A 23,079-nucleotide genomic window follows, 5' to 3' on the forward strand; every position below is an offset into this window, starting at 1 on the left:
TGTTTTACCCCCAGCTACCCGCAAGCCCACAGTTCATTCACTGTAATAGCCTTTCAAAATTCTTTACTCCATTTAAAATTCTCCACTCCATCCTCCATCTTTTTTATTTTCTGTTTACATTAAATGGGTTAATCTACATGATGCGTTCAAAATAGGCCCATAGTGAGTGCTCAGTAGTTGTTACCTATTGTTATTAAATTAATAAATAACAATTATCACCATGATTGTACGAATCCTATTGAATATGATCAAATAATTTTAAGTAGATAGGGTTTATATTATAATTAAAAATTTATGGCCAGGCATGGTGGCTCACGCCTGTAATCTCAGCATTTTGGGAGGCCAAGGTGGGTGTATTACCTGAGGTGAGGAGTTCAAGACCAGCCTGACCAACACGGTGAAACCCTGTCTCTACTAAAAAAATACAAAATTAGCCAGGTATGGTGGTGCATGCCTGTAATCCCAGCTACTTGGGAGGCTGAGGCAGGAGAATTGCTTGAACCCTGGAGGCAGAGGTTGCAATGAGCCAAGATCATGCCACTGCACTCCAGCCTGGGCAACAGAGTGAGACTCCATCTCAAAAATTAAAAAATGAAAATTTTTTTAAACCTTGGAAGAGAATGGTACGAATTTTTTTAAAGTTTCAGGCCCTGCTGGACTTTTTGTAAAAATTAAAGACATATGGTTCAAGAATCAGTTACCACTTCTTTTTAAAACTGCACCCCTGATGTTTGAGGGACCAACAGATTTCTATTACTAAAGCAATTAGCGGGCTGATGAAATCATGTTAGCCCCTTATGTTCTTAATGAAAAAAAATCAATATTGACTGATTAAAAGAAAACAAATATTAGGAAAAGAAGAGAGCTATGAGATGAGAAAGGACAGGTCAAGTTTATAATAAATTGTTTGAAAAGGAACACTGGCACAAAGTCAATTGCTTCAGTGGACAGAATTCAATATAACTAAGAAACCTAAGTTATATGGTATTAGAAGAAATCTCCAATACTTTACATTTATTTAGTGTAAAATGCTGTTATGCTTTCTTAATGATCAAAATTTTCCTTCATTTCAAAAGAAAATGACTATCACGACTGAAATACTTTAAGTACAAATTAATGGTCCCTAGGAAACTGCCTGCAGTTGAGGTTATACTTTCAACAACAGCATACACTACTAAATATACAACATTAGAAAAATTCAAGGTTTGACACAACTCTCTGATCACACATCTAGTAACTGTTGAAAATAGCGATAAATTCCTTTACCATCAATTTTTGTTCAGAAAACGACTTAATACTTGAGGCAATTTATATTTGGCAAAATGTAGGATCTAAATCTACATTCCCTAAATGTCACCCCAGGAAGCCACAAAGCATTGGCATAACACTCATGCATATAACACGATTCAAAGACATTTCTGAAATCAGTAACTGCGCCAAATGCAATCATTTCTCTTTATTCTTAGTGATCAGCTTGCATTCCCCTCACATTAAAAACACATCTCATTTTTTTTAGTTGTTTTTCCTTTCTGCAAAATATGAGGATACAACAGCTGCTAGGACTTCAAGAAGAAAAACAAATATCCTGTCCTAACAGCCGAGTTGCCATTAGTCTCTCGTTAATATGGTCGATTACAGAAATGTCTTCTATAAATTTGACTTATTGGAGGGAATATGGGCTGAATTATACAGTATTTTTAAAGAAACACGAACTTATCACTTTCAAACACAAAGTGACCGCAGGAAGTATTGGCAACTAAAGCAACTTAAAGACCTACTTTAATAAACAGATATTTTTGTAATTAACACAATGGTTTTGATTACAATGGTTGTTCCTGAGGTGTTTGGGAATAGTCTCTTTCCCTATGTAGGTGTTAATCATTTCCTGATATAATATTTACACCATTTATTTGCTTAACAAACCTTTCATTACAGACCCAGCAGAGAGATAAGCATGCTTATCCCCAGAATCTCATTGTATATTACTTCATTCTTGAGCTTAGAAGCAACCAAGAAAATCTCAGCACTCCAAGAGAAACACTAAAAGATTACTGGTAAAAAATGGCAAATGCTTTATCTGTTTCTAAACTAAAGCAGAGGCCAGGCACAGCAGCTCACACCTGTAATCCCAGCACTTTGGGAGGCCAAGGCAGGCAGATCACTTGAGCCCAGAAGCTCGAGACCAGCCTGGGCAACATGGCAAAACCCCATCTCTACAAAAAATACAGAAATTAGCCAGGTGTGGTGGCACACGCCTCTAGTCCCAGCGCTTTGGGAAGCCGAGGCAGGCAGATCACTTGCACCAGGAGTTCGAGACTGGCCTGGGCGATATGGCAAAACTCCCTCCTACAAAAAATATATAATTAGCCAGGCATGGTGGTGTGTGCTTGTGATCTCAGCTACTTGGGAGGGTGAGGTGGGAGGATCATCTAAGGCTGGGAGGTTGAGGCTGCAGTGAGCCGTGATCACACCACTGCCCTCCAGGGTGGGTGACAGAGTAAGACCTTGTCTCAAAAAAAATAAAAAGTAAAAATAAAAATAAAGCAGAGACAATCACATACCCATAAACTTAAAGCTAAGTTTAGATAAAGATTGGTTTGCCCTATCATAAACTCATGCAGCTCAGCCCACACCCTGAGTGCCTCCTAGCATATGGATCATTAGAGCCATTATAAGAGAAATTAAACACTTCTATTCTTAATCAGAAAACTTACCCTTATAATAATAGTAGGCTGAGGCTGGGCACAGTGGCTCACGCCTGTAATCCCAGCACTTTGGGAGGCCAAGGCGGGCAGATCACCTGAGCTCAGGAGTTCGAGACCAGCCTGAGCAACATGGTGAATCCCTGTCTCTACTAAAAATCCAAAAATTAGCTGGGCGTGGTGGTGGCTCACACCTGTAATCCCAGCTACTTGGGAGGCTGAGGCAGGAGAATCACTTGAACCCAGGAGGCACAAGCTGCCGTGAGCTGAGATTGCCCCATCGCACTCCAGCCTGGGTGACAGAGAGAGACTCGGTCTCAAACAAACAAAATATAGTAAGCCTATACTATTTAAAATAGGGCATATACCATAATCTTCATATTTAAATTCATATTTAAAGTAGGGCTCACCTTAGTCTTCATATTTAAGCAAACTTGCCCCTTGCCTACAAACTTGCTCCCAATTTACAACAATGCAGTCAGTTCACTGCATTAAATGGAGAGCTTGGGGCTTCAGCCTTTGTCATGGCTATGTAGTATGCCCTTCAGAAGAGGGGTCCACATTAGAAAATAGCTAAAAATACTTGCTTGTAACCCGGAAACACTGGGATGTCACAGCTACTCATGTACCTCTAGGTAAAATTGTCAGGCATCCGAGCTAGTGTCTCTATACATACCCCAGCCTCAGGGTTCCTCATTAGGACTTTGAATTTCTGAACAAACTAAGAAATAGGGATCTACTGGCCAGGCGCCATGGCTCACGCCTGTAATCCCAGCATTTTGGGAGGTTGAAGCGGGTGAGTTCACCTGAGGTCAGGAGTTCAAGACCAGCCTGGCCAACATGGTAAAACCCTTCCTCTACTAAAAATACAAAATTAGCCAGGTGTGGTGGCAAGCACCTGTAATCCCAGTTACTCGGGAGGCTGAGGCAGGAGAATCACTTGAACCCGGGAGGTGGAAGTTGCAGTGAGACAAGATTGTGCCACTGCACTTTAGCCTGGGTGACAGACTGAGACTCTGTCTCAGAGAAAAAAAAGAAAGAAAGAAATAGGGACCTATCTCACAGTGTTCATCTAAAATTCTGAAAAAACAATCTTTCTTGAAATACGGAAGACTCTGTTCTCAGAGCAGCAGCATGTGGCAAGGAAGGCTCCTTCCCATCCTGTTTTGATAACTGCTAAGACTTATCACTCAGGCTGCATTTGCTTACAATCCTAATCTCCCTGGCCAGCCTATGCACTTGCTCCCTGCACAGCCAGGACCCTCCTCTCCTTGAGACAACCTGCCCACTCGGTCACCATTGATAAAGGCTTGGCAAGGGAAGGAATCTTGTCACCAATTGACAGATGCATTCCATCCATATTTTGCTAAACCAGAGTTTTACTATTGCAGGGCCAGGGGGCTTCATCTTGAGCCACCCACCAATCAAATGACAGTATTTCTGTGGTCTCTATGAAAATGAGAGCGGACTCAGACCTTTCATAAAAGCCTAAAGGCTTTAGCACTAATTGTCTGGTACCTTTGCAGACCACCTAGAGGACAGAAAACAACAGTGCAAAGTGACACAAGCGTTAACTTTGCATTTTCCAGTGCCCCTGTAAACCCAATCCTTAAAATGATGGCCACAGTATTGTAAACAAATGTGAACCTGAAAGAGCCAATCCTTCAAGGTGGATCCCAAGTGGTTAACTAGGCCTAAATTTAAAATAGAATCAAGTGGTCATTTGCTAGCTAAAGGTGACATACTTCCTCTGAGTTTGCTGAAAACACCCACCTCCGTTTAACTTTGGGACTTTCAGAACTCCCCTGAAGCAACCAATCAGAGCTCACCTGTACCAACCAATCAGGGCTCACTTGTATCAACCAATCAGGGCCCAGCTGAGTCAACCAATTGGAATTAAGCAAATTTCAGTCTTTCATTTGCATAACACTTGCTTAGGAACCTAGGTGGGAACTTTTGCACTAAAACCAGAATCCAGCCAGGCTCGGTGGCTCACGCCTGTAATCCCAACACTTTGAGAGCCCAAGGTGGGCAGATCACTTGGGGCCAGGAGTCTGAGCCCAGCCTGGCCAACATGGCAAAACCTCATCTCTACAAAAATTAGCAGGGAGTGGTGGTGTGCACCTGTAGTTCCAGCTACTTGGGAGGCTGAGTTGGGAGAATTGTTTGAACCTGGGAGGCAGAGGCTGCAGTGAGCCAAGATCACACCACTGCACTCCAGCCTGGGCGACAGAGCAAGACTCTGTCCCAAAACAAAAACAACCAGAAACCAGAATCCTCTCTTTGGTCTCTGGAATGTGCACTTTTGTTTTACACTGAAGGATGTGTCTCCCCAGTTTACAAACTGTTCACTGGAATGAAGTCTTTTTCCTCCAAATTCCTTTTCAGAGAACTTTTGTTCACAATATGCAACCAGAGAAAGTGTTCCATGTAAGCCAAGATAACTCGGGCCTATCTTCCCTGCACCACTGCACAAGTGCTCTAGGACTCATCTCAGGATCCACTGCCAGAAACACAAACCCTGGCCATTCACTGGGGGCGGGAGCTTGTGATGATGTAAAAAGCACTACTCCTAGAAAATGAGAAGGCCTTATAAGCCCATAATGTTCAAGAAAACTATGCTTTGCCCTGATTGCCATTCCCTTACCCCACATCCAAGACCAAGGGCTTTTCCTTGGAAGTAGTTATCACAACTGTAACTAATTACCAATTTTCAGAATTATTGAATCAATGTCTGCCTCACCATTTAGACTGTGAGCTCCATAAGTGTGAGACCTGGCTTGTATCCTTTTTATTCACTGTTCTATCCCCAGTGCCTAGCAATTAATAGGCACTTGCTAAATATCTGCTGAATGAATGAATCCAGTTTAGGCACCCCCTTTCTACAGATGGCAGTTCATATGTATAATCTCATATTCACAAGTCCTAAAGAGTCAACTATGCCCTCTGAAAGCTTTTTTCCTAAGAGCAACCTATTTGCAAGGAGTACTCATTCATGTATTCATTCAACAAACATTTTTGAGTATTAGCCAATGTGGTAGGCATTGGGTATAGGGCAGTGAATAAAAGAGGCAAAGCCCCTGCCCACAGGTCAGGTGGTGATAACTAAGAAGAAGAAAGCAGAGAGGAAGAAGGACGAAGTATATGAATATATGCGTGTGTCTGCAGGGGGTGGGGGGGTGGGAGTATCCTATTTTATACAGAGACCAGGAAAAGCTTCTCTATTAAGGTGATAGGTAATCAAAGCCCTGAAACATGTGAGGGAGTGAACCATGCTGCTATCTGGCAGCAGGGCGTTCAAGGCACTGAAAATAAGAAGTGCAAAGGCCCCTGAACGTGCCTGGTGTGCTTGAAGGAAAACAGAGAGACCAACATGGCTAGAGTGGGATGGGACCTGGATAAAGATAAAGCCTGAGAAGAGAAGACCTCGTGGGCTGGCACAGGAGAAGGCAGATGTGCTCATAAGCCTTGATTTTCACTCTAGTTGGCATGGGGAACCATTGGAGCATTCTGAGCAAAGGAGTGATACGATCTAAGTTTAAGAGAATACCATCACACTGGTTGCTATGTTGAGAACACAGGCTGGGGAGAGCCAGAGCCAGAGAGCTAGAGCAGGGGAACTGATATGGGCGACTGCAATAATCCAGGCAAGAGGTAATGAGGGGTGAGACCAGGATAGTAGTCACTGAGATGGTAAGATGACAAATTTTACATATATCTTGAAAGCAGAGCCCAAAGGTAGAGATTATGAAACATTAGCTAAGCTGAAATATATCCCATCCAGTCACCTAAATCTTTATTCAGATTACAAGAAAATTGATGCAGTCCCTTATTGTGGAAGGTTGTTATTTCATCATTTGCTCTCCAACCTAAAGAATACACGAACATCTTCTAAGACTGCCTCACTGCTTAATAATCCATTGACCTCGTACCAGAAGAGCCTCCCAGAATGTGTCCAGGCCCACCAGATCTGAGAGGGCAGAAAGAAAAGTTAGTTCCAAACTGTGGGTAAACAACAAGGCAGAACATTAACCAACCAGCCAGCTGGGGGCATTTAATTCAAATTCAGTTTAAAGTGAACTCATTTCACTACTCCCCTTTAAAAAAAATCTCCCCATAAACACAAAGAACTAATCCTTACCATAACCTCCAACATCCTGGTGACAGGTGATGTTTAAGGACCATTTCTAAAGTACATTGGTAAAAAGTTGTCTTATTTTGCTTTTTAAAATCTTAGCACGGGGAAATCTTCTATAATTAAGGCAATTTAAACAATAGTAGATAATAATTTGACTATAAATTGTAAGGAATGTAATGACTGCTTACTCTGGCACCAAAAAAACAGGACTTTCTGTGAAGTCACTGCCAGGAAAAATGATACTCCCACTCAGACTGGACCACTGCAAGTAGTAACTGCTAACCACATGCTTTACCCTGCAGTTTGCAAGGACACAGTGCTTTGTTTTCATCTCTGACCAAACACCAGACCGAAAACTCAATGGAGACAAATGTGTGGTGAAATAGAAACAATAACTGAAGGAAAAAAAAATATTCTGGTGGCTTAATGCTTGCTGGGATGATGACGTCAAGGGTTTGGTGAACTAAGGAAACGTCTACAGTCCAAAAGAAACCACTTCCAGCCTGCTCTGGTAGGCAGAAGGTGAACAGAAGAAAGAAGACAGGCTTTAAGAGGCCTGCAAAAGCCAAACTGACAAAGTGGCTTTGCGAAGAAAGGACTAGCATGAAAAGAATGGTTGCGATGATGCAGAGATCAAGTCCTGACCCAAACCTCCAGGAGAAGAAGACAGAAGTGAGCACCTAGTAGAAAGGCTGATGCAACAAAAAGGGGCAAAGGTAGCCTCTTCTAAAAGCACCTCTGAGGCCAGGTGTGGGGGCTCATGCCTGTAATCCCAGCACTTTGGGAGGCCGAGGCAGGCAGATCACCTGAGGTCAGGGGTTCGAGACCAGCCTGGCTAACACGGTGAAACCCGTCTCTACTAAAAATACCAAAATTAGCCGAGCATGGTGGCGGGTGCCTGTAGTCCCAGCTGCACAGGAGGCTGGGGCAGGAGAATCACTTGAACCCAGGAGGCAGAGGTTGCAGTGAGCTGAGATTATGCCATTGCACTCCAGCCTGGGCAACAAGAGTGAAACTACGTCTCAAAAGGAAAAAAAAAAAAAGAAAGAAAGAAAGAAAAAGCACCTCTGCAGGCACAGCCAAGTTCCTGCTAATGTCTGGAACAGACAGCGTAAGAAGTAGCAACCATTTGTCTACCGGGATTAAAACAAACCACATGAAATACTAAGCGCCCACCTCCAAGCAAGCCAAGAAAGAGCACCATGCTCTAGGTTAAGGGGTAAAAAAACATGTTTTCCTTTTCCTTTCCTTACTTAGGCATCTAGGACTGAATGTATGCAAAAGTTAAAAATAAATGAGATAGCTTAAAATAATTAGATTTAAAAAGGGTTATCTTAGCCTGTTTGGGCTGCTAAAACAAAATACCAAAGATTGGGTGGCTTCTAAACAACAGAAATTTATTGCTTGCAGTTCTGGAGGCCAGGAAGTCCAAGATCAAGATGCTGGTAGATTGGGTTCTGGTAAGGGCATGCTTCCTCATAGAGGGCCATCTTCTCACCGTAATTTCATGTGGCGCAAGTGTTAACGGTTTTCTCTGGGGCCTCTTTTATAAGGGCACTAATCACATTCATGAGGGTTTACCTCCCAGAGACTCCACCTCCTAATACCATCACCTTGAGGGTTAGGATTTCAACATATGAATTTTAGAAGAATAGAGTAAGAGCACAGCAGATATGAATAAAAATATCTCGTCCTGGAATGAGTACAGAAACAAAAAGTCATGCTTAACGTTCCTGAGCACCTACCACATGCCATGCAGTATGTTAGGAACTGGGGATACATGGTCTCTCAGATCTGGCATGATAGGGCACATAGAGCTGCCTTTTTTTTTTTTTTTGACAGAGTCTCACTCTGTCGCCCAAGCTGGGGTGTAGTGGTGTGATCTTGGCTTGCTGCAATCTCTGCCTCCCAAGTTCAAGCAATCCTTGTGCCTCAGCCTCCCGAGTAGCTGGGATTACAGGTGCATACCACCACACCCCAGCTAATTTTTGTGTTTTTAGTCGAGAAGGGGTTTCACCATGTTGGCCAGGCTGGTCTTGAACTCCTGGCCTCAAGTGATCTGCCTGCCTCGACCTCCCAAAGTGATGGGATTACAGGCGAGAGCCACCATGCCCAGCCAAGCTTTGCTTTTTTTTAAGGTTCAAATAGCTACATAGTCAGACACTATCCTTAACTTCTAGTGTTTCTTATGATTATACATTTACCTAGTTTGGTAAATGTTTACAAGGGAAACCAGTATTCAAATGTGTCACCCTTAACGAGGAACCAACTGTTGTTGACTTCAGGTCAAAACTCAGTTCCCTAAACTGACCACAGCAGGTAGTACAGTATCAGGAACTAAGTTGAACCTAGATGTTCTAGAGGGCTTTCAAAAGAAGGTGCAGAGGGGCCAGGTGTGGTGGCTCACGCCTGTAACCCCAGCACTTTGGGAGGCCAAGGTGGGCGGATCATGAGGTCAGGAGTTCAAGACCAGCATGACCAACATGGAGAAACCCCGTCTCTACTAAAAAATACAAAAATTAGCTAGGCGTGGTGGGGCACACCTGTAATCTCAGCTGCTCAGGAAGCTAAGGCAGAAGAATTGCTTGAACCCGGGAGGCGGAGGTTGCAGTGAGTGGAGAATGCGCCATTGCACTCCAGCCTGGGCGACAGAGCAAGACTCTGCCTCAAAAAAAAAAAAAGAAGGTGCAGAGGGGCCGGGCGTGGTGGCTCACGCCTGTCCCAGCACTTTGGGAGGCCAAGGCAGAATCACTTAAGGCCAGGAGTTCGAGACCAGCCTGGCCAACATGGTGAAAGCCCATCTCTACTAAAAATATACAAATTAGCTGGACGTGGTGGTGCACGCCTATAATCACAGCTACTTGGAAGGCTGAGGGATAATCTCTTGAACCTGGGTGGCAGAGGTTGCAGTGAGCAGAGATCATGCCACTGCATTCCAGCCTGGACAAAAGAGTGAGACCCTGTCTCAAAAAAAAAAGAAGGTGCAGAGGAACAAAATCATAAACCACAAGCTCTGAGGTGGAAAAGCCACTGAATTAATAATATACAATTTTTAACACATTTTTTAAAATAAAAAGACAAAGTGACACGTAGATTGACTCCTTGTTGATCCAGCACTGTTGGGAAACTGGGTGCTCTAGATAGGTAAATGTGTAAGTTAACTAAATTTCCCCCTTAAGGGTAGTTTTCATATTTTGAATATTTCCAATAGAACTTTTTTTTTTTTTTTTTTTTTTTTTTGAGACAGAGTTTCACTCTTGTTGCCCAAGCTAGAGTGCAATGGCTCAATCTCGGCTCACTGCAACCTCCACCTCCCGGGTTCAACTAATTCTCCTGCCTCAGCCTCCCGAGTAGCTGGGATTACAAGCATGTGCCACCACGCCTGGCTTACAAGCATGTGCCACCACGCCTGGCTAATTTTGGCATTTTTAGTAGAGACGGGGTTTCTCCATGTTGGTCAGGCTGGTCTCCCAACCTCAGGTGATCCGCCCACCTCGGCCTCCCAAAGTGCTGGGATTACAGGCGTGAGCCACCGTGCCCAGTAATGGAACTCTTTCTAAAATGTACTTTCTGAACTTTTAAATCAGAATAAGCCAAACACCATTATTTAATACTGTAATGAAATATACTAGTGCCCTCGATGATTATGGTTACAAAGGTGGCTTTGAGCATTCGCCCATTCTAGGAGATCCAAACTGCCAAGATCAGCAAGTTCTGGGTCTCCCGTTCAGCTTCTGGTCATCCTCCAACTGTCCTCTCTCACTTCTTCCAGATGTCAAGTCTTACCTGCCTCTAACACGATCCCTTCCTGTGATTCCCATCGGCCCCCAACCAATACCATTTGCTACTTCTAATCTGCCATAGACTGGGAAACTGGATAACCAAAGCATTTTATCTTCTCACGTATAAACCCTATCTACCTAATTTGAATGCAAGTTCCTCAAAAGCTTGATTCCTGCTTGACACCTCTTGGAATCCCCTGCACCCAGCATACTGCTCTGGATACAGGAGCCATTCAATGATTGCTGATAATAAATTTCTGAAGGCCTTTTCTCCACATAGAATGCATGGGCTTTATGACAGCTGTTTCCATCATTTGGCTTTTCTGCTTACTTCCACATTCCCAGCTGTGTTCTGGATGGTTGCACCAGCTAGAAGCCTAGGGATTTACTGTACTTCTATTTCTTGATAAGATACTTGAAGAGAATAAACACATGGCAAAGAGGACATTAAAGTAAGGGATAAAGAGATTTATTTTAATTTTACCAATAAAGAAAAAGGGAAGAAATATCACCTAGCATGTTGACACTTAATCAATAAATGACAGCAAGGCTGGATTCTGTTCTAATTCTTTCCAAAGTATTCTCATTGTGCTTGTCTTATGTCTCTACCTGCAGCAAAGCAGCACTCAGTTGTGGTTCACACTTATATCTTGATTGAAAACATTTTCCTCCATGTTTGACACACCTTTCTCTTAAATCCAAGTTAGCCAAAATTAAAACAACCATGCACTGATTCTAAACTAAAGGCTTTATCTCAAACAATACTTTGTGATGAATCTCATTGGAAAATTTAGAATAATAGAATCTCAGAGATGGAAGGGACCTAGGCCAGGCATGGTGGCTCACACCTGTAATCCCAGCACTTTGGGAGGCCGAGGCGGGCGGATCACGAGGTCAGGAGTTCGAGACCAGCCTGGCCAACATGGTGAAACCCTTTCTCTACTAAAAATATAAAAAATTAGCCAGGAGTGGTGGTGCGCTCCTGTAATCCCGGCTACTCAGGAGGCTGAAGCAGGAGAATCACTTGAACCCAGGAGGCGGAGGTTGCAGTGAGTGGAGATCATGCCATTGCACCCAGCCTTGGCAACAGAGCAAGACTTCGTCTCAAAAAAAAAAAAAAAAAAAAAGAAAATTAAAAAAAACTACCATGGGCCAGGCACAGTGGCTCACGCCTGTAATACCAATACTTTGGGAGGCCAAGGTGGGTGGATCACTTGAGGCCAGGAGTTCAAGACCAGCCTGGCCAACATGGTGAATCCCCATCTCTACTAAACATACAAAAAATCAGCCGGGTGTGGCAGCACACACCTGTAGTCCCAGCTACTCGGGAAGCTGAGGCAGAAGGATCGCTTGAACCCAGGAAGTGGAGGCTGCAGTAAGTTGAGATCACGCCATTGCATGCCAGCCTGGGTGACAAGAGCAAGACTCCATCTCAAAAAAAAAAATATACACACACACACACACACACATCCATCCATCCGTCCATCCATCATGGCCTAGTCCTTCCTGAAAAAAGTATAATTTCATTGGTATGGGGTGGTACCCAGGCATTAGTATATTTTAAAAGCTCCTCAGGTGCCAGGTGGTTCAATTTCACCCCATTTTTCAAAGAGGGAAGAACCTCACCAAAGGTATTTGACAACAAATTTGCCAGAGTTAGGCTAGAACTACTCATCCTAACAAGCCATGTCTTCTCCATGTAAACTACTCCATCTACAACAGTGGAGTCTCTTCCCTCCCTCACTCTCCCTCTCTGTCCAACTATCCCCACCTATCTCAAAGTAAATATATTTTCTGAATATTCTTTGCCTTAGAATCCCATTGCATAATTTTTTAAAAACCTAAATGATGTATGTCTGCTTCCCTGTATCCTCATGCTTTTTTTTCCACACAAAGAATCCCGAGAGATCAATCAGGCATGGTTTACCCTTAAAGAAGCCATATTGCTTCTCCCCAGATAGGTTGGACTCAACCTACCCTTTTCACCATTATTATCACACGTGCCATCTTTCAAATCCCTTGCAAGATTCAACTTCAATTCTCTGTCAGCCCACTTAATTTCTAGTTTGTACCTGGGCCTTGTCAAACCTAGTGGACTTCCCTCTTCTGGCTTAAACTCTTTGTATTTTGTGAAAGATGCCTTTTTCCCTGAAGCAGCCTCTTTTACTCTGCCAGTTAGTCATGCCGGGTTCTTTTTTTCTTCCCCCGAGCAGTTGGTCTTTTTGATGTCTGGCACACATTTATCTGGGCTTCCAATAAGATGTTTTTACATAGTTTCCAGGCTTCCTGGAGGTTATTGACTTTTTTAACTCTCCCATTCAATTTTTTCCCCTAATTTCTAACATTTGTTAGAGTTTCTTTCTCAAAAGTTGAATACCTGGCTGATGCAGCTCTTTGATTTTTCTCTCCCACCAGATTGCTGAATTAAATGCATCAGAACTTAAACATAATATTTCAAATTACCTCCAGGATGGAATCGCTTCATGCATTTTCTGCACTTTCATGTTCTCTATAGTAAGCAACAGATGTTTAACCAAGTAGATTTGAAAATGCTAGTTTTTACCTGTTTGTATTTTAGTATGTCTGTTTATTTATATAAAATATTCTGATACCCTTTAAAGCTTGTGTTCTTCTTGGTAAAGACAATAAACTTGAGTTTTTTTGTGTTAAAAGGTAACTGATGCACACTGAACAGTTGCATGTGGTAAATTTGCTCTGAATTGCCTAATCACAACAGTCTCAACTGTTCATTCTTTAAAGAAGTGTATCTCAAGGCATTAAGAAAAACAATTCTGAATCTTTCTGAAAAATTCCTGGCCAGTGCAGTAGTTCATGCCTGTAATCCCAGCACTTTGGGAGGCCGAGGTGGATCACCTGAGGTCAGGAGTTCAAGACCAGCCTGACCAACATGGAAAAACTCCGTCTCTACTAAAAATACAAAATTAGCCGGGCATGGTGGTGCATGCCTGTAATCCCAGCTACTCTGGAGGCTGAGGCAGGAGAATCGCTTGAACCAGAGGCGGAGGTTGCAGAGAGCTGAGATCGTGCCATTGCACTCCAGCCTGGGCAACAAGAGCGAAACTCTGTTTCAAAAAAAAAAAGAAAATCCTATAAGCATTCAGTTATTAATGAAGTGGTAAAGACAAGCACTCCCCCAAAAGAATAAAAACGTTCTCCAAGCTATACCAACATATGCATATTTACTTTAAATTTATTTCACTTCAAAGTGTTTAGATACAGGCCTGGAATGGTGGTTCATGCCTGTAATTCCAGCACTTTGGGAGGCTGGATCATCTGAGGTCAGGAGTTCCAGACCAGCCTGGCCAACATGGTGAAACCACGTCTCTACTAACAATACAAAAATTAGCCGGGTATGGTGGCACACGCCTATAATCCCAGCTACTCGGGAGGCTGAGGCAAGAGAATCCTTTGAACCCAGGAGGTGGAGATTGCAGTGAGCTGAGATCACGCGACTGCAATCCAGCCTGGGCAACAGAGCGAAACTTCATCTCGGAAAAAAAAAAAAAAAAAAAAATTAGCCAGGCGGTAGTGGCTCATGCCTATAATCCCAGCTACTCTGGAGGCTGAGGCAGGAGAATTGCTTGAGCCTGGGAGGCAGAGGTTGCGATGAGGCAAGATCACGCCACTGCACTCCAGTCTGGGCAACAGTGAGACCCTGCCTTAAAAAAAAAAAAAAAAAAGTGTTTAGATCCAAAAGATTCCTAGGAGATCAACAGACCATGGAATGACAATCTATCATCAAGGCAGTATAATCTCATTGTAGCACTAGTGTCTGACAGAGAACACAATAGAATTGGCTATGTTATTCTCCCACTTGTTTAACAAATATTGCACTGACCTACCACACTTGGTACTGCTACCCACAGACAAGACGAGGAGTTGCCATCTTTGCCCTCAAGTTGCTTCCAGTTGAGAAGACAAACACGTACCTGCACACACAGTTAACTATAATACAAGGCAGTTATGTACAAAGACCATGGACTGGTTCCAACAGGGAATTAGGAAGAAGTGGGCACATAACCCTGGAGAGTTCAGAAGTGACTCAATGAAAGAAGTATCATTTGAGATGCTTGGAGCCACTGAAGCTCAAAGCACAGGAATAACTCTAATCAAAGCAGTGATGTAAGGAAATTAAGCTGGCGATGTTCAGGATAGAACAGGGATTTAGGAGGGGGGGACAGACAAGAGGCAGGTAGACCAGTTAAGAACTATTTAAAAAGAGTCTGCTGACAGACCTCCCTGTCTTTATCTCTTGCCTCGCCAACCCTTAACCCAAAGAGCCACTAGTTATCTTCCTAAAACAGCTTGACTGACGACATTCCCCTCCCTCAGAAACCCTCATTGGCTCCTCAATTGTATTGTCCAGGAAATACAATTTATATTCCTTCTACCATTAACACTAGATTGTCTATGTCTGGGTTTGACATTTTGTCTACAAAAGATGTGACTGGATCCTCTCCACTATAACACGAAAATTGTGCTGTTTTGATGATGGTCTGTTACTAGTTAGCTGAAGGTCCTCCCATACTTTATATCTCAACAACCTCTATGGGAATAGAGAAGGTACTTTCTTGTCTTACTATCTGTACAACATAGCATGAACCATACTCTAGAACAGATAAGACCTGGGTTCAAATCCCACCTCTGTTATTCATTAGCTATAAGATTGTGAACATATTTCATAATCCCTTTGAATTTGTTTTCTTGTCTATAAAATGGAGATGATAATTCTGATGTCATATGGTTGTTGTGGGTTTTAAATGAGACAATCATGTAAGTTCCTTGGTATAGGGCCAGGCCCAGAGAAAGCATTCAATAGCTACGAACTCTTATCATGAGGCCAAAATACATTTTTAAAAACATAAATAAGAAAAAAACCTCAGTGCTAAAACAGTTAATGTCATTGGGGAGCCAGAGAGACTCACTTCCAACTGCCTCAGATTAACGCCAATGTTGTTTCCCTTGTACACATAACAAAAAACTTCCTTTTTCATTCCTCAGTCTAGTCTCCAGTTAATCCTGAAATTGCATGCAACCCAACGTGAATCAAATAAAAAAGGAAAACAGTAATTATGCTGAATCAGACATTTTATATTTATATGTTCTAACCAGAGACTGAGCTGCATAAGCCAGAACTTTAACTAAATTCTTTTTTGAACATGTCCAGAAGATACCTCCTGTAAACTACTTGGGACAATTTCTACAGTGATAGGCCCTGTGGCTCAATTCGACCCTCCCCAAGTGAAACACAGAGCCAAACTGATGATTCCAACAAAACAGGAGATCACAGATTCATTGCAAAATCCAACACATTACTTACGGTGGGGAAGGCGGAATACAAATCTTAAAGACACATGCTGTGTGTCATATATAATCAACTCACTATTAGAAAGTATTGCTACCTCTCCGACACACATACACACGTACTTTTTTTCCACGTAGTCATAACAGCTTATAGGAGTCCTGGAATCCTTTGTGCATGTACATATGTATGTGTGTGTGAGCACATGATCATAGGTGCATTGCTCATGAACACAGAAGGGAACAAGAAATAAAAACTCCAAAACTGCAACTAGGGCACAAAGTTCTGAGTATCATTCAATGTCATTGTGAAGAGGACCTTTGGCAAGTTCATGAACGCTTCTAACCCATTGCCTCACTCTTAAAAACAATTTCAACATAGATGAGTAATAAAATGCCCATTGTTGCATACCCTTTACCTTTGTCTTTATGGAGGGAGGCATAATGAAAATGGTTAGATTTTTAAACTTATCTTCATTAGTATTTTCATTTTTACTAGTGAACTAGCTTTACCCAGTTAATATTCTATAGTATTAGAGTCCTAAATCCCTTCTCTCTTTGAAATGCCTGGGCACTCCCTTCTCGTCATCTGTATCGCTTGTATGGCACTTATCACCACTGTGTTGTATTCTAATTTTGTGTGTGCGTGGCTTATCTCCTTACTAATAGGAAAGGTCGTGGTGGCAGAAGCCCCTCCTGCCTTTCTTGCTGTCTCCACAATGCTGAGCAGAGGATACTGCACATAGTGGGCGCTCCAAAAGTACATGGCCATTGAAAGCTGAACAAAAACATAATCTTTGTGTTAAAGATCCCTTTTGATCATGGCACCTGGACTCAGCATTATTTGAAAAGTACAGGGGTCAAGCAGACAGGCAATGCAGGACCTCAGTTGGAAGCCCTGTCAGCATGATGTACTCCCTGACACCCTTGAGAGCACATCAGATTATCCTAACTATGATCTATAAAGACTGAGACTCCTCCAGAACATGGAGTATTCTTAAAGCCTGTTCAAACCTCTAGAAGGCAAGTGCAAGGCCATCTGGAATAAAACATTAAACTTGGGCTGAGCCTGGGGCTCAATGAGCTAGGTACCCAGACTTTGTGATACTTCACCTGGAAAATGATCCTGGGTGTTTTGCACTGAAAAAAGCACATTCCCCATCCCAGGCAAAGTGCCTGGCAATTAATCCATCCAGACCTAGGCTGAATACAAGTCACTATATTGACTATCCCCCTTAAAAAATGACCAAAATTATCTGAGTGTAGCTCAGAGAAGACAAGGCTAATGTATGCATCTGGAGAGGCCAGGGTGATGGTAAAGATTACGCCTGTTTCTATACTGGCCGTCTAAAGGTATTTACTTGGGTCTGTCTGTGTTGTGACAGTGTCCTAGACTCAAATGAATGCCTCTAACACTCCACATTTTTGAGCCATTCAGTCATGCATTTTTGTTATTGTTGAAAGTGGTGCGAAATTGCACTGCATGAGCTAAAGTCCTTGGTGGTCTTCCAAGGATTCCAGCTAAAAAGGCACTTCCTTTGTTCCTCAGGAGAATGCAGTCCAGTAGGTCATTCAAAAGGGGAAATAAAAGCAGCAGCCCTGGGAGGGAGATGAAGGACAAGACAAAAAGAATAAAATGTTTTGCGTGTGAGCACATTAGCTTCCATTTCCTGCTGCTGGTCACTAATAACTCCCCTATCTTTGGCATGGGGGAATGTCCAGATAGACATATATGCAAAATATCCCTCAGGTGATTTCTGGGGATGATGACAATCAAAGGGAACACCTAGCACAGAGTCTCTGAGCACCCTTCAAGCTTCCTTTTTCCTGAGATGCTGGCTGGGGAAGATGCCCTGCCACAGCGAAAGACTGCACAGAGCAAAGTTGGGGAAACTGGGGAGGGCAGTTTCACAACCCCACTCCCTGAATGCCTGCAGTCAATATCAAAGGCACATATTGTTTGCATGAGCAGAAGATGAAACCTTGTCACATTCCCATTAAGTGCAGAGCTGCATCTACCCCTTCAAAATGTGGGAATGACAACTGTAACCTTCACGCCAATCATCTCCGCTGTGCCCAGGCCTAAACTGTGCAGGGCACAAAGGCCCCAGGTTTGACCTGCAGAGTCCCCAAGCTTCAGCGGCTGCTGGTTCACTTCATTTTTTTTCTGGCGGGGCAGGAGGAAGGGAAAGAAAGAGGGCTTTTCAGGGCTCTACAACCAATAAAATCGTGCCGCTTTGAGGACATACTTGAGCTCCCCAAAAGACAGGCAGCTGAAGGGCAAACAGTGTCTAATCAGTAGTGAGCATGTTATTTGGTAACTGCCAAGGTGCAGTGGGCGCCTGGGCTGCTCCAACAATTTCTTCGCTTCTATTTCTAGACAGACGCCAGTTACACTCCGAAAGTGCCCAGCAACTTCCCTCAATTACCTTTGTAATTTATATGTAATTGATGACTGCACTTAATCTCCAAGGTTATTAATAGCCCTTCCAAAAAATGACCCCCAAATCTTCCTAAGCCTTTGGAAGCGCCTGGTTGAAATTACAGTATTTCCTTTGCTGGCTGCCGGCCCCCTGCCCGCCCCACCCGGAGACCAGCACGACAAGGCAAAGGCGCGCTCCACTCACTTCCATGAAAGGTTCGGAGTGGAGGCTCAGCACCCCCCCGGGCTCGAATCTCTCACTCCTCCGTTAGATTATGCTGGCCACCAGCCAGCTAGATTCGTGGTGCTTTCTGAGCCCCCAGGGCGAACGGGCTACCTGCGCGGCCGGCGGGGCTGCGCGCAACAGTTGGCCGCTGCTAAGAAGACAGTGCGACCCGGAGGGGACCCGGCCGGACACCGCCGCCAGCTTCGCTGGGAGGGACGCAGGGCACCCGCCGAACGCTGCCTCCCCAGCGCTCCGAGAGGGGCTTTCACAAATACCCCCATACACCCCCCATCCCACCCCACCGGCGCCAAAATCCGGTGAACTTTCTCACAGGCTAAGCCGTCTCTATTTGCATAACCATCTCCAAACTGAGATTCAGGTTTCCTGTAATCAGTCCTTTCAAAGGTCTGTAATTGAAAGTGCAATTAACCCTTAAAATGAGGTAAGAAAAAAGAGGGGAAAAATACTCCTCTGGTCCGATACCTTCCGGAAAGTAGGAGAGTTCCCAAAAGTCAGGGTTTGGAGGGGTGGAGAGTGGGGGTAGTCGTTTGCTTTTTAAAGGCGACTTCTGAAGCGGTTGCGGCTACTAAAACTCCTAATCAGTGTCAGCGGTGCAAGAGAGGCGGGGAGAGAGTTTTAAAAGAACATCAATGAAACATCAATTCAAGTTCCACGTTTTGCGACCCCCAGAATCTAGCAAGCTCCGGGACGTTTCCCTCCACCACACCCCACTGGCGACCCCCACCCCCACCCGGCCTCTCCTCACCCATACAACAAAGCGGGGCGTCTTATAAGGAGTTCAACCCGGAAAAGGAGAAGTAGCCGGTGACACGCACTTTGAGGGCCACAGTCCTCAGGGGCTTCCCGGGACGGCGAATAATGCAGGGGGGAGAGGAGGAGCGGAGGCGGGGAGCGGAGCGCGACAGTCGCACCGGGCAACCCGGCGGCGCCCCTCCGCTCGCAGTGCTGGGAAGAGGGGAGCGCTGCGCCCGCGGGGAACGTCCTGCGCCCGGGCTGCCTGGCTCTCTCGCTCGCTCGCTCCTGCCCTCTCGACTGCCCATTTCTCCCTCTAGTGTACCTGCGTCCGGCGCAGGGGGCGGCGGGGCGGGGGAAGGGAGTTGCAGCCTCCCTTCCCGAGGTGTCGGTCTCTGCGCCCACCTCCCGGGTGTGCCCACCTACCGTTGATCTCGTGGAGGGGGGCATCGTTCTTGTTGAAGCCTTTGGACACGTAAAGACGTCGCACTTCCGAGCAACTTTTCGACTTGAGCTCGGCAGCCAGCAGCGCGGCGCTGAGCACTGCCAGGGTGCAGAGAAGCGCGGGCAAGCCGAACCGTGCCATGGTGCGGGCCGGGGCGGACAAGTTCCCACCTTTGGGACCGGACGGGAAGCGGCGCTACGGCAGCGGGCCGAGGGCTGGCGGAGTCGGGGGCTAGCGAGTGGAGCTGGAGGGAGAAGGAGTTGGAGTTGGTGGAAGAGGCGAGCAGGCGGAGGAGACGCGGGGCGAAAAGTAGAGCTGGGCCTCGCGTCAGGCAACGGTCCCCGGTGCCAGGCGCCGGGCCAGGGGAGAAGGAGGGCGTGGAGGCGGCGCGCGGCCCAGGGAAGCAGAGGCGCAGGCCGGTGACCTCGGGGTTTCGCGGGGCAGCGAACCCGGCAAGCTGACTGGCCGGCGAGGCGGGGACGCGGGGAAGGAGGGAAGGGTGGCAGGCGCCGCGGGGACCGCAGAGGGTGTGGGCGGCGGCGGGCGTTCGCTGCGCGCTGCTTGGGCTGCCCTGCGCTGGTCCGCTCGTCCGGCTGGACTCGGCTCGTCTGACTCTGCCCTCCGCCGCGCGGCTGTGCCCTTCTCAGCTCTGCCGCTGATTGACTGGCCGGCGTGCGCGGCGACGCTCCGCAAACTTGGCCAAGCGGGCGGCACTCGGGGGGAGGGGGCGGGCGTCGGGGGGGGGGCCGGAGACAGGCGGGAGCACGCTGGGCCGGGCCGGGAGAAAACCTGGAAGCCGGGTTGGATCCGGAGCGGCCAAATCCACTTCCTAGGGGGCCGCACCGGGCGCCGGGCGCTCCTTCGCGTGACACGCCCCACCCGGCTCCTCCTTCCTCCCCTCCTCCTCGGAGGCGGGGAGCCAGCCCACCGCCCCCCAACCGCAAAGGGAAGGCCAACTACTCCGGGCTGAAGGGCCCAGGTTCTGGGGAACGGGACGGCCTGGGACTTGTCCCGAAGCCCACGTCTGAGCCGCAGGCCTTCTTGCGCGCGGCCACCTGACCCGCCGCCTATGGGCAAAAGCCGCGCGGAGCCCTCCCGCCGCGATATCCGCCTCCCCGCTGCCATCCCGCACCCGCGGACGCTCCTATCCGCGCAGCTCCCGGGCTGGGGGGGAAGGCGCATTACTCGCATTGTTTCGCTGCAGGCAGCAGGGGTATTTGGGGCTCCGAGCTCGTCCTAGAGCCTCACCTGGTCTCCCCAGACCTGCTTCCCATAGGACGGTACTCGTGAAACACCAGTTTGTCCAGGACCCCATCAGGCATTCTCCTTCCCGCATCCGCAACACTCCAACCCCTCGACGCCACTCCCACCCCCGACCTGGTTCTACTACAAGTCTAACCGAACCCTGAAGCGGGAGAAACCCCCAACCGCGAGGTGAGGGGGCAAAGACAGGGTTGACCGCAGAGATCTTGGAGACCATTTGGCCCAACCCTTCCTTCTATTAGGTAGGGGAACTGGGGCCCAGAAATGGGAAGCGACTTGGTAAATAGCACGCCGGGGAAGGGGGCGTCCAGAACCCGGGACTCTTGACTCTCGAATTTCATGGAATAATGGTAGCCCAGGACCCCCAAACCCCCTACCCCCTCAAGCCCCTTGAGAGAGAATGACACCCCTCTGGGACTCAGTCCCCACTTTTCCACCAGAAAACTGGAAATGGGAGAGACTTCCCATCTTGCAAGCTTTGTCAGATTCCATTAATGAGTGTTTTTTTGAAGCTCCCAGCGCTCCTTAAATGAAGGGAACTGTGCAGCTCGGGAACTTGTCATTACCGTTGTTATTGTTACAATCTGCTTTAAGAGGTTGGGTTGAGAAGTGCCTCAGACACCTCGGGAGTGTGCTGGGAACTGGGCAGATAAAAAGGGCTGGAACTTATTATTTGGCTAGACTCTCAATTCCCATAAAATTACATAGGGCAAAGATACGAACCATCATTACAGTTATCACCCTCAGAGGGTTTGTTGAGACTTTCTCCACTGTTGTTTGTAAACCACGTTGACATGGCTGGCTATGAGGAGCTGTTATTTTGAATACCTGCTTGCAGACTCTTCTACATTTTGTTAACAGACTATCAACACGAACAGACTGTGTGACCCGTCTATAACTGTGACTTCCAATTTCTGTGGGCTGGCTGAACATTTAACTCTGAAACTAGGAGAGCAATTTTTTTAATGTGCAAACTCAAGTACAATTGAATTTCCTGCCATTTTCAAGACTTTCCTTAAACTGGTAACCATCAAGTCCTGAAGGCATTGCTAGGGCTTAGCTGAGCACTTTTAATTTTCATTGATTGATACATTTACTTAAAGATGTTCTTCACCAAGGAGAATATGCTCTGAGATGCAACCAGCATTATTATAAAATGGAAGCCAGTGACCGTAAGAGAGAAAATGATACTCCTGAACCTTGAAGGCCAAATCAGAAAGCTACTTCTCACACCAAGGCTGGGAGGAACTCATTCGTTGCCGCCGCTCCCCCCCGCCGCCCCTGCCCTCCCCAGGTTTACTCCTGCTCTTCCTCATAATGTATTATTAACCCAAACTTGAGCCTTTTCCACCAGAAACAGTAACCTCTGGCTACAAACAGATCTGGACAAGTCTGAACTTTACCAAGGGAGGCAGGAACCCCAAGCCGTGCTCAGAGGCGGCTCCCACTTCAAAGCCTCCTTTCATTTAAATACAAACAGGGTGAACAACTGGCAATCTACGAAACAAATACCATACAGAAGGGAAGCTTTCTTTTCAGATGGGCCAGAACTCCTTCTTCCCTCTCCCACTCCCATCCCTGCTGTCTTCAGAAGAGGCTTCTTAGTGGAGATGCACCTACTCCTTGTAAGTTCTCTCAACGCCAAAAAATAGAGACTGCATGTTGACTGCAAAAATCGATGACTTCTCAGGCTGATTAACCGTCATATAACTTTTTTTTTTTTGCTTTTTAGAATTGTGGTAAAAAGCACACACATACGCAATTTGGTATCATTTTAACCATTTTGAAATGCACACTTCAGTGGCATTTAGTACAATCATAATGTACAATCATCACCACTAGTTACAGAACATTTTCATCACTCCAAAAGGAGACCACATACCCATTAAGCACTCAAAGTTCATTCTCTTCTCCCTCCAGTCCCTACAAACCACTAATCTGCTTTGTCTCTATGGATTTGCCTGTTCCAGACATTTTGTAGAAATGGAATCATACAATACAGGGCTTTTGTGTCTGACTTCTTCCA

General features: G+C 45.8%; 1 protein-coding gene across 1 annotated transcript in view; it reads right to left on the reverse strand.

The window, feature by feature from the left end:
• The window catches only part of GPC4 (glypican 4), a 113,982-nt gene extending 93,308 nt beyond the window's left edge, over positions 1-20,674 (reverse strand). Inside the window, exon 1 of the mRNA XM_529161.9 lies at positions 19,772-20,674. Within this exon, the coding sequence (XP_529161.3) occupies positions 19,772-19,931 (160 nt within the window). The 5' untranslated portion in view covers positions 19,932-20,674. The remainder of the gene's footprint in view (positions 1-19,771) is intronic.
• Between the last annotated feature and the right edge of the window lie 2,405 nt (positions 20,675-23,079).

This window comes from Pan troglodytes, chromosome X (assembly GCF_028858775.2).
Source record: "Pan troglodytes isolate AG18354 chromosome X, NHGRI_mPanTro3-v2.0_pri, whole genome shotgun sequence".
In the NCBI taxonomy this organism is placed as follows: Eukaryota; Metazoa; Chordata; class Mammalia; order Primates; family Hominidae; genus Pan; species Pan troglodytes.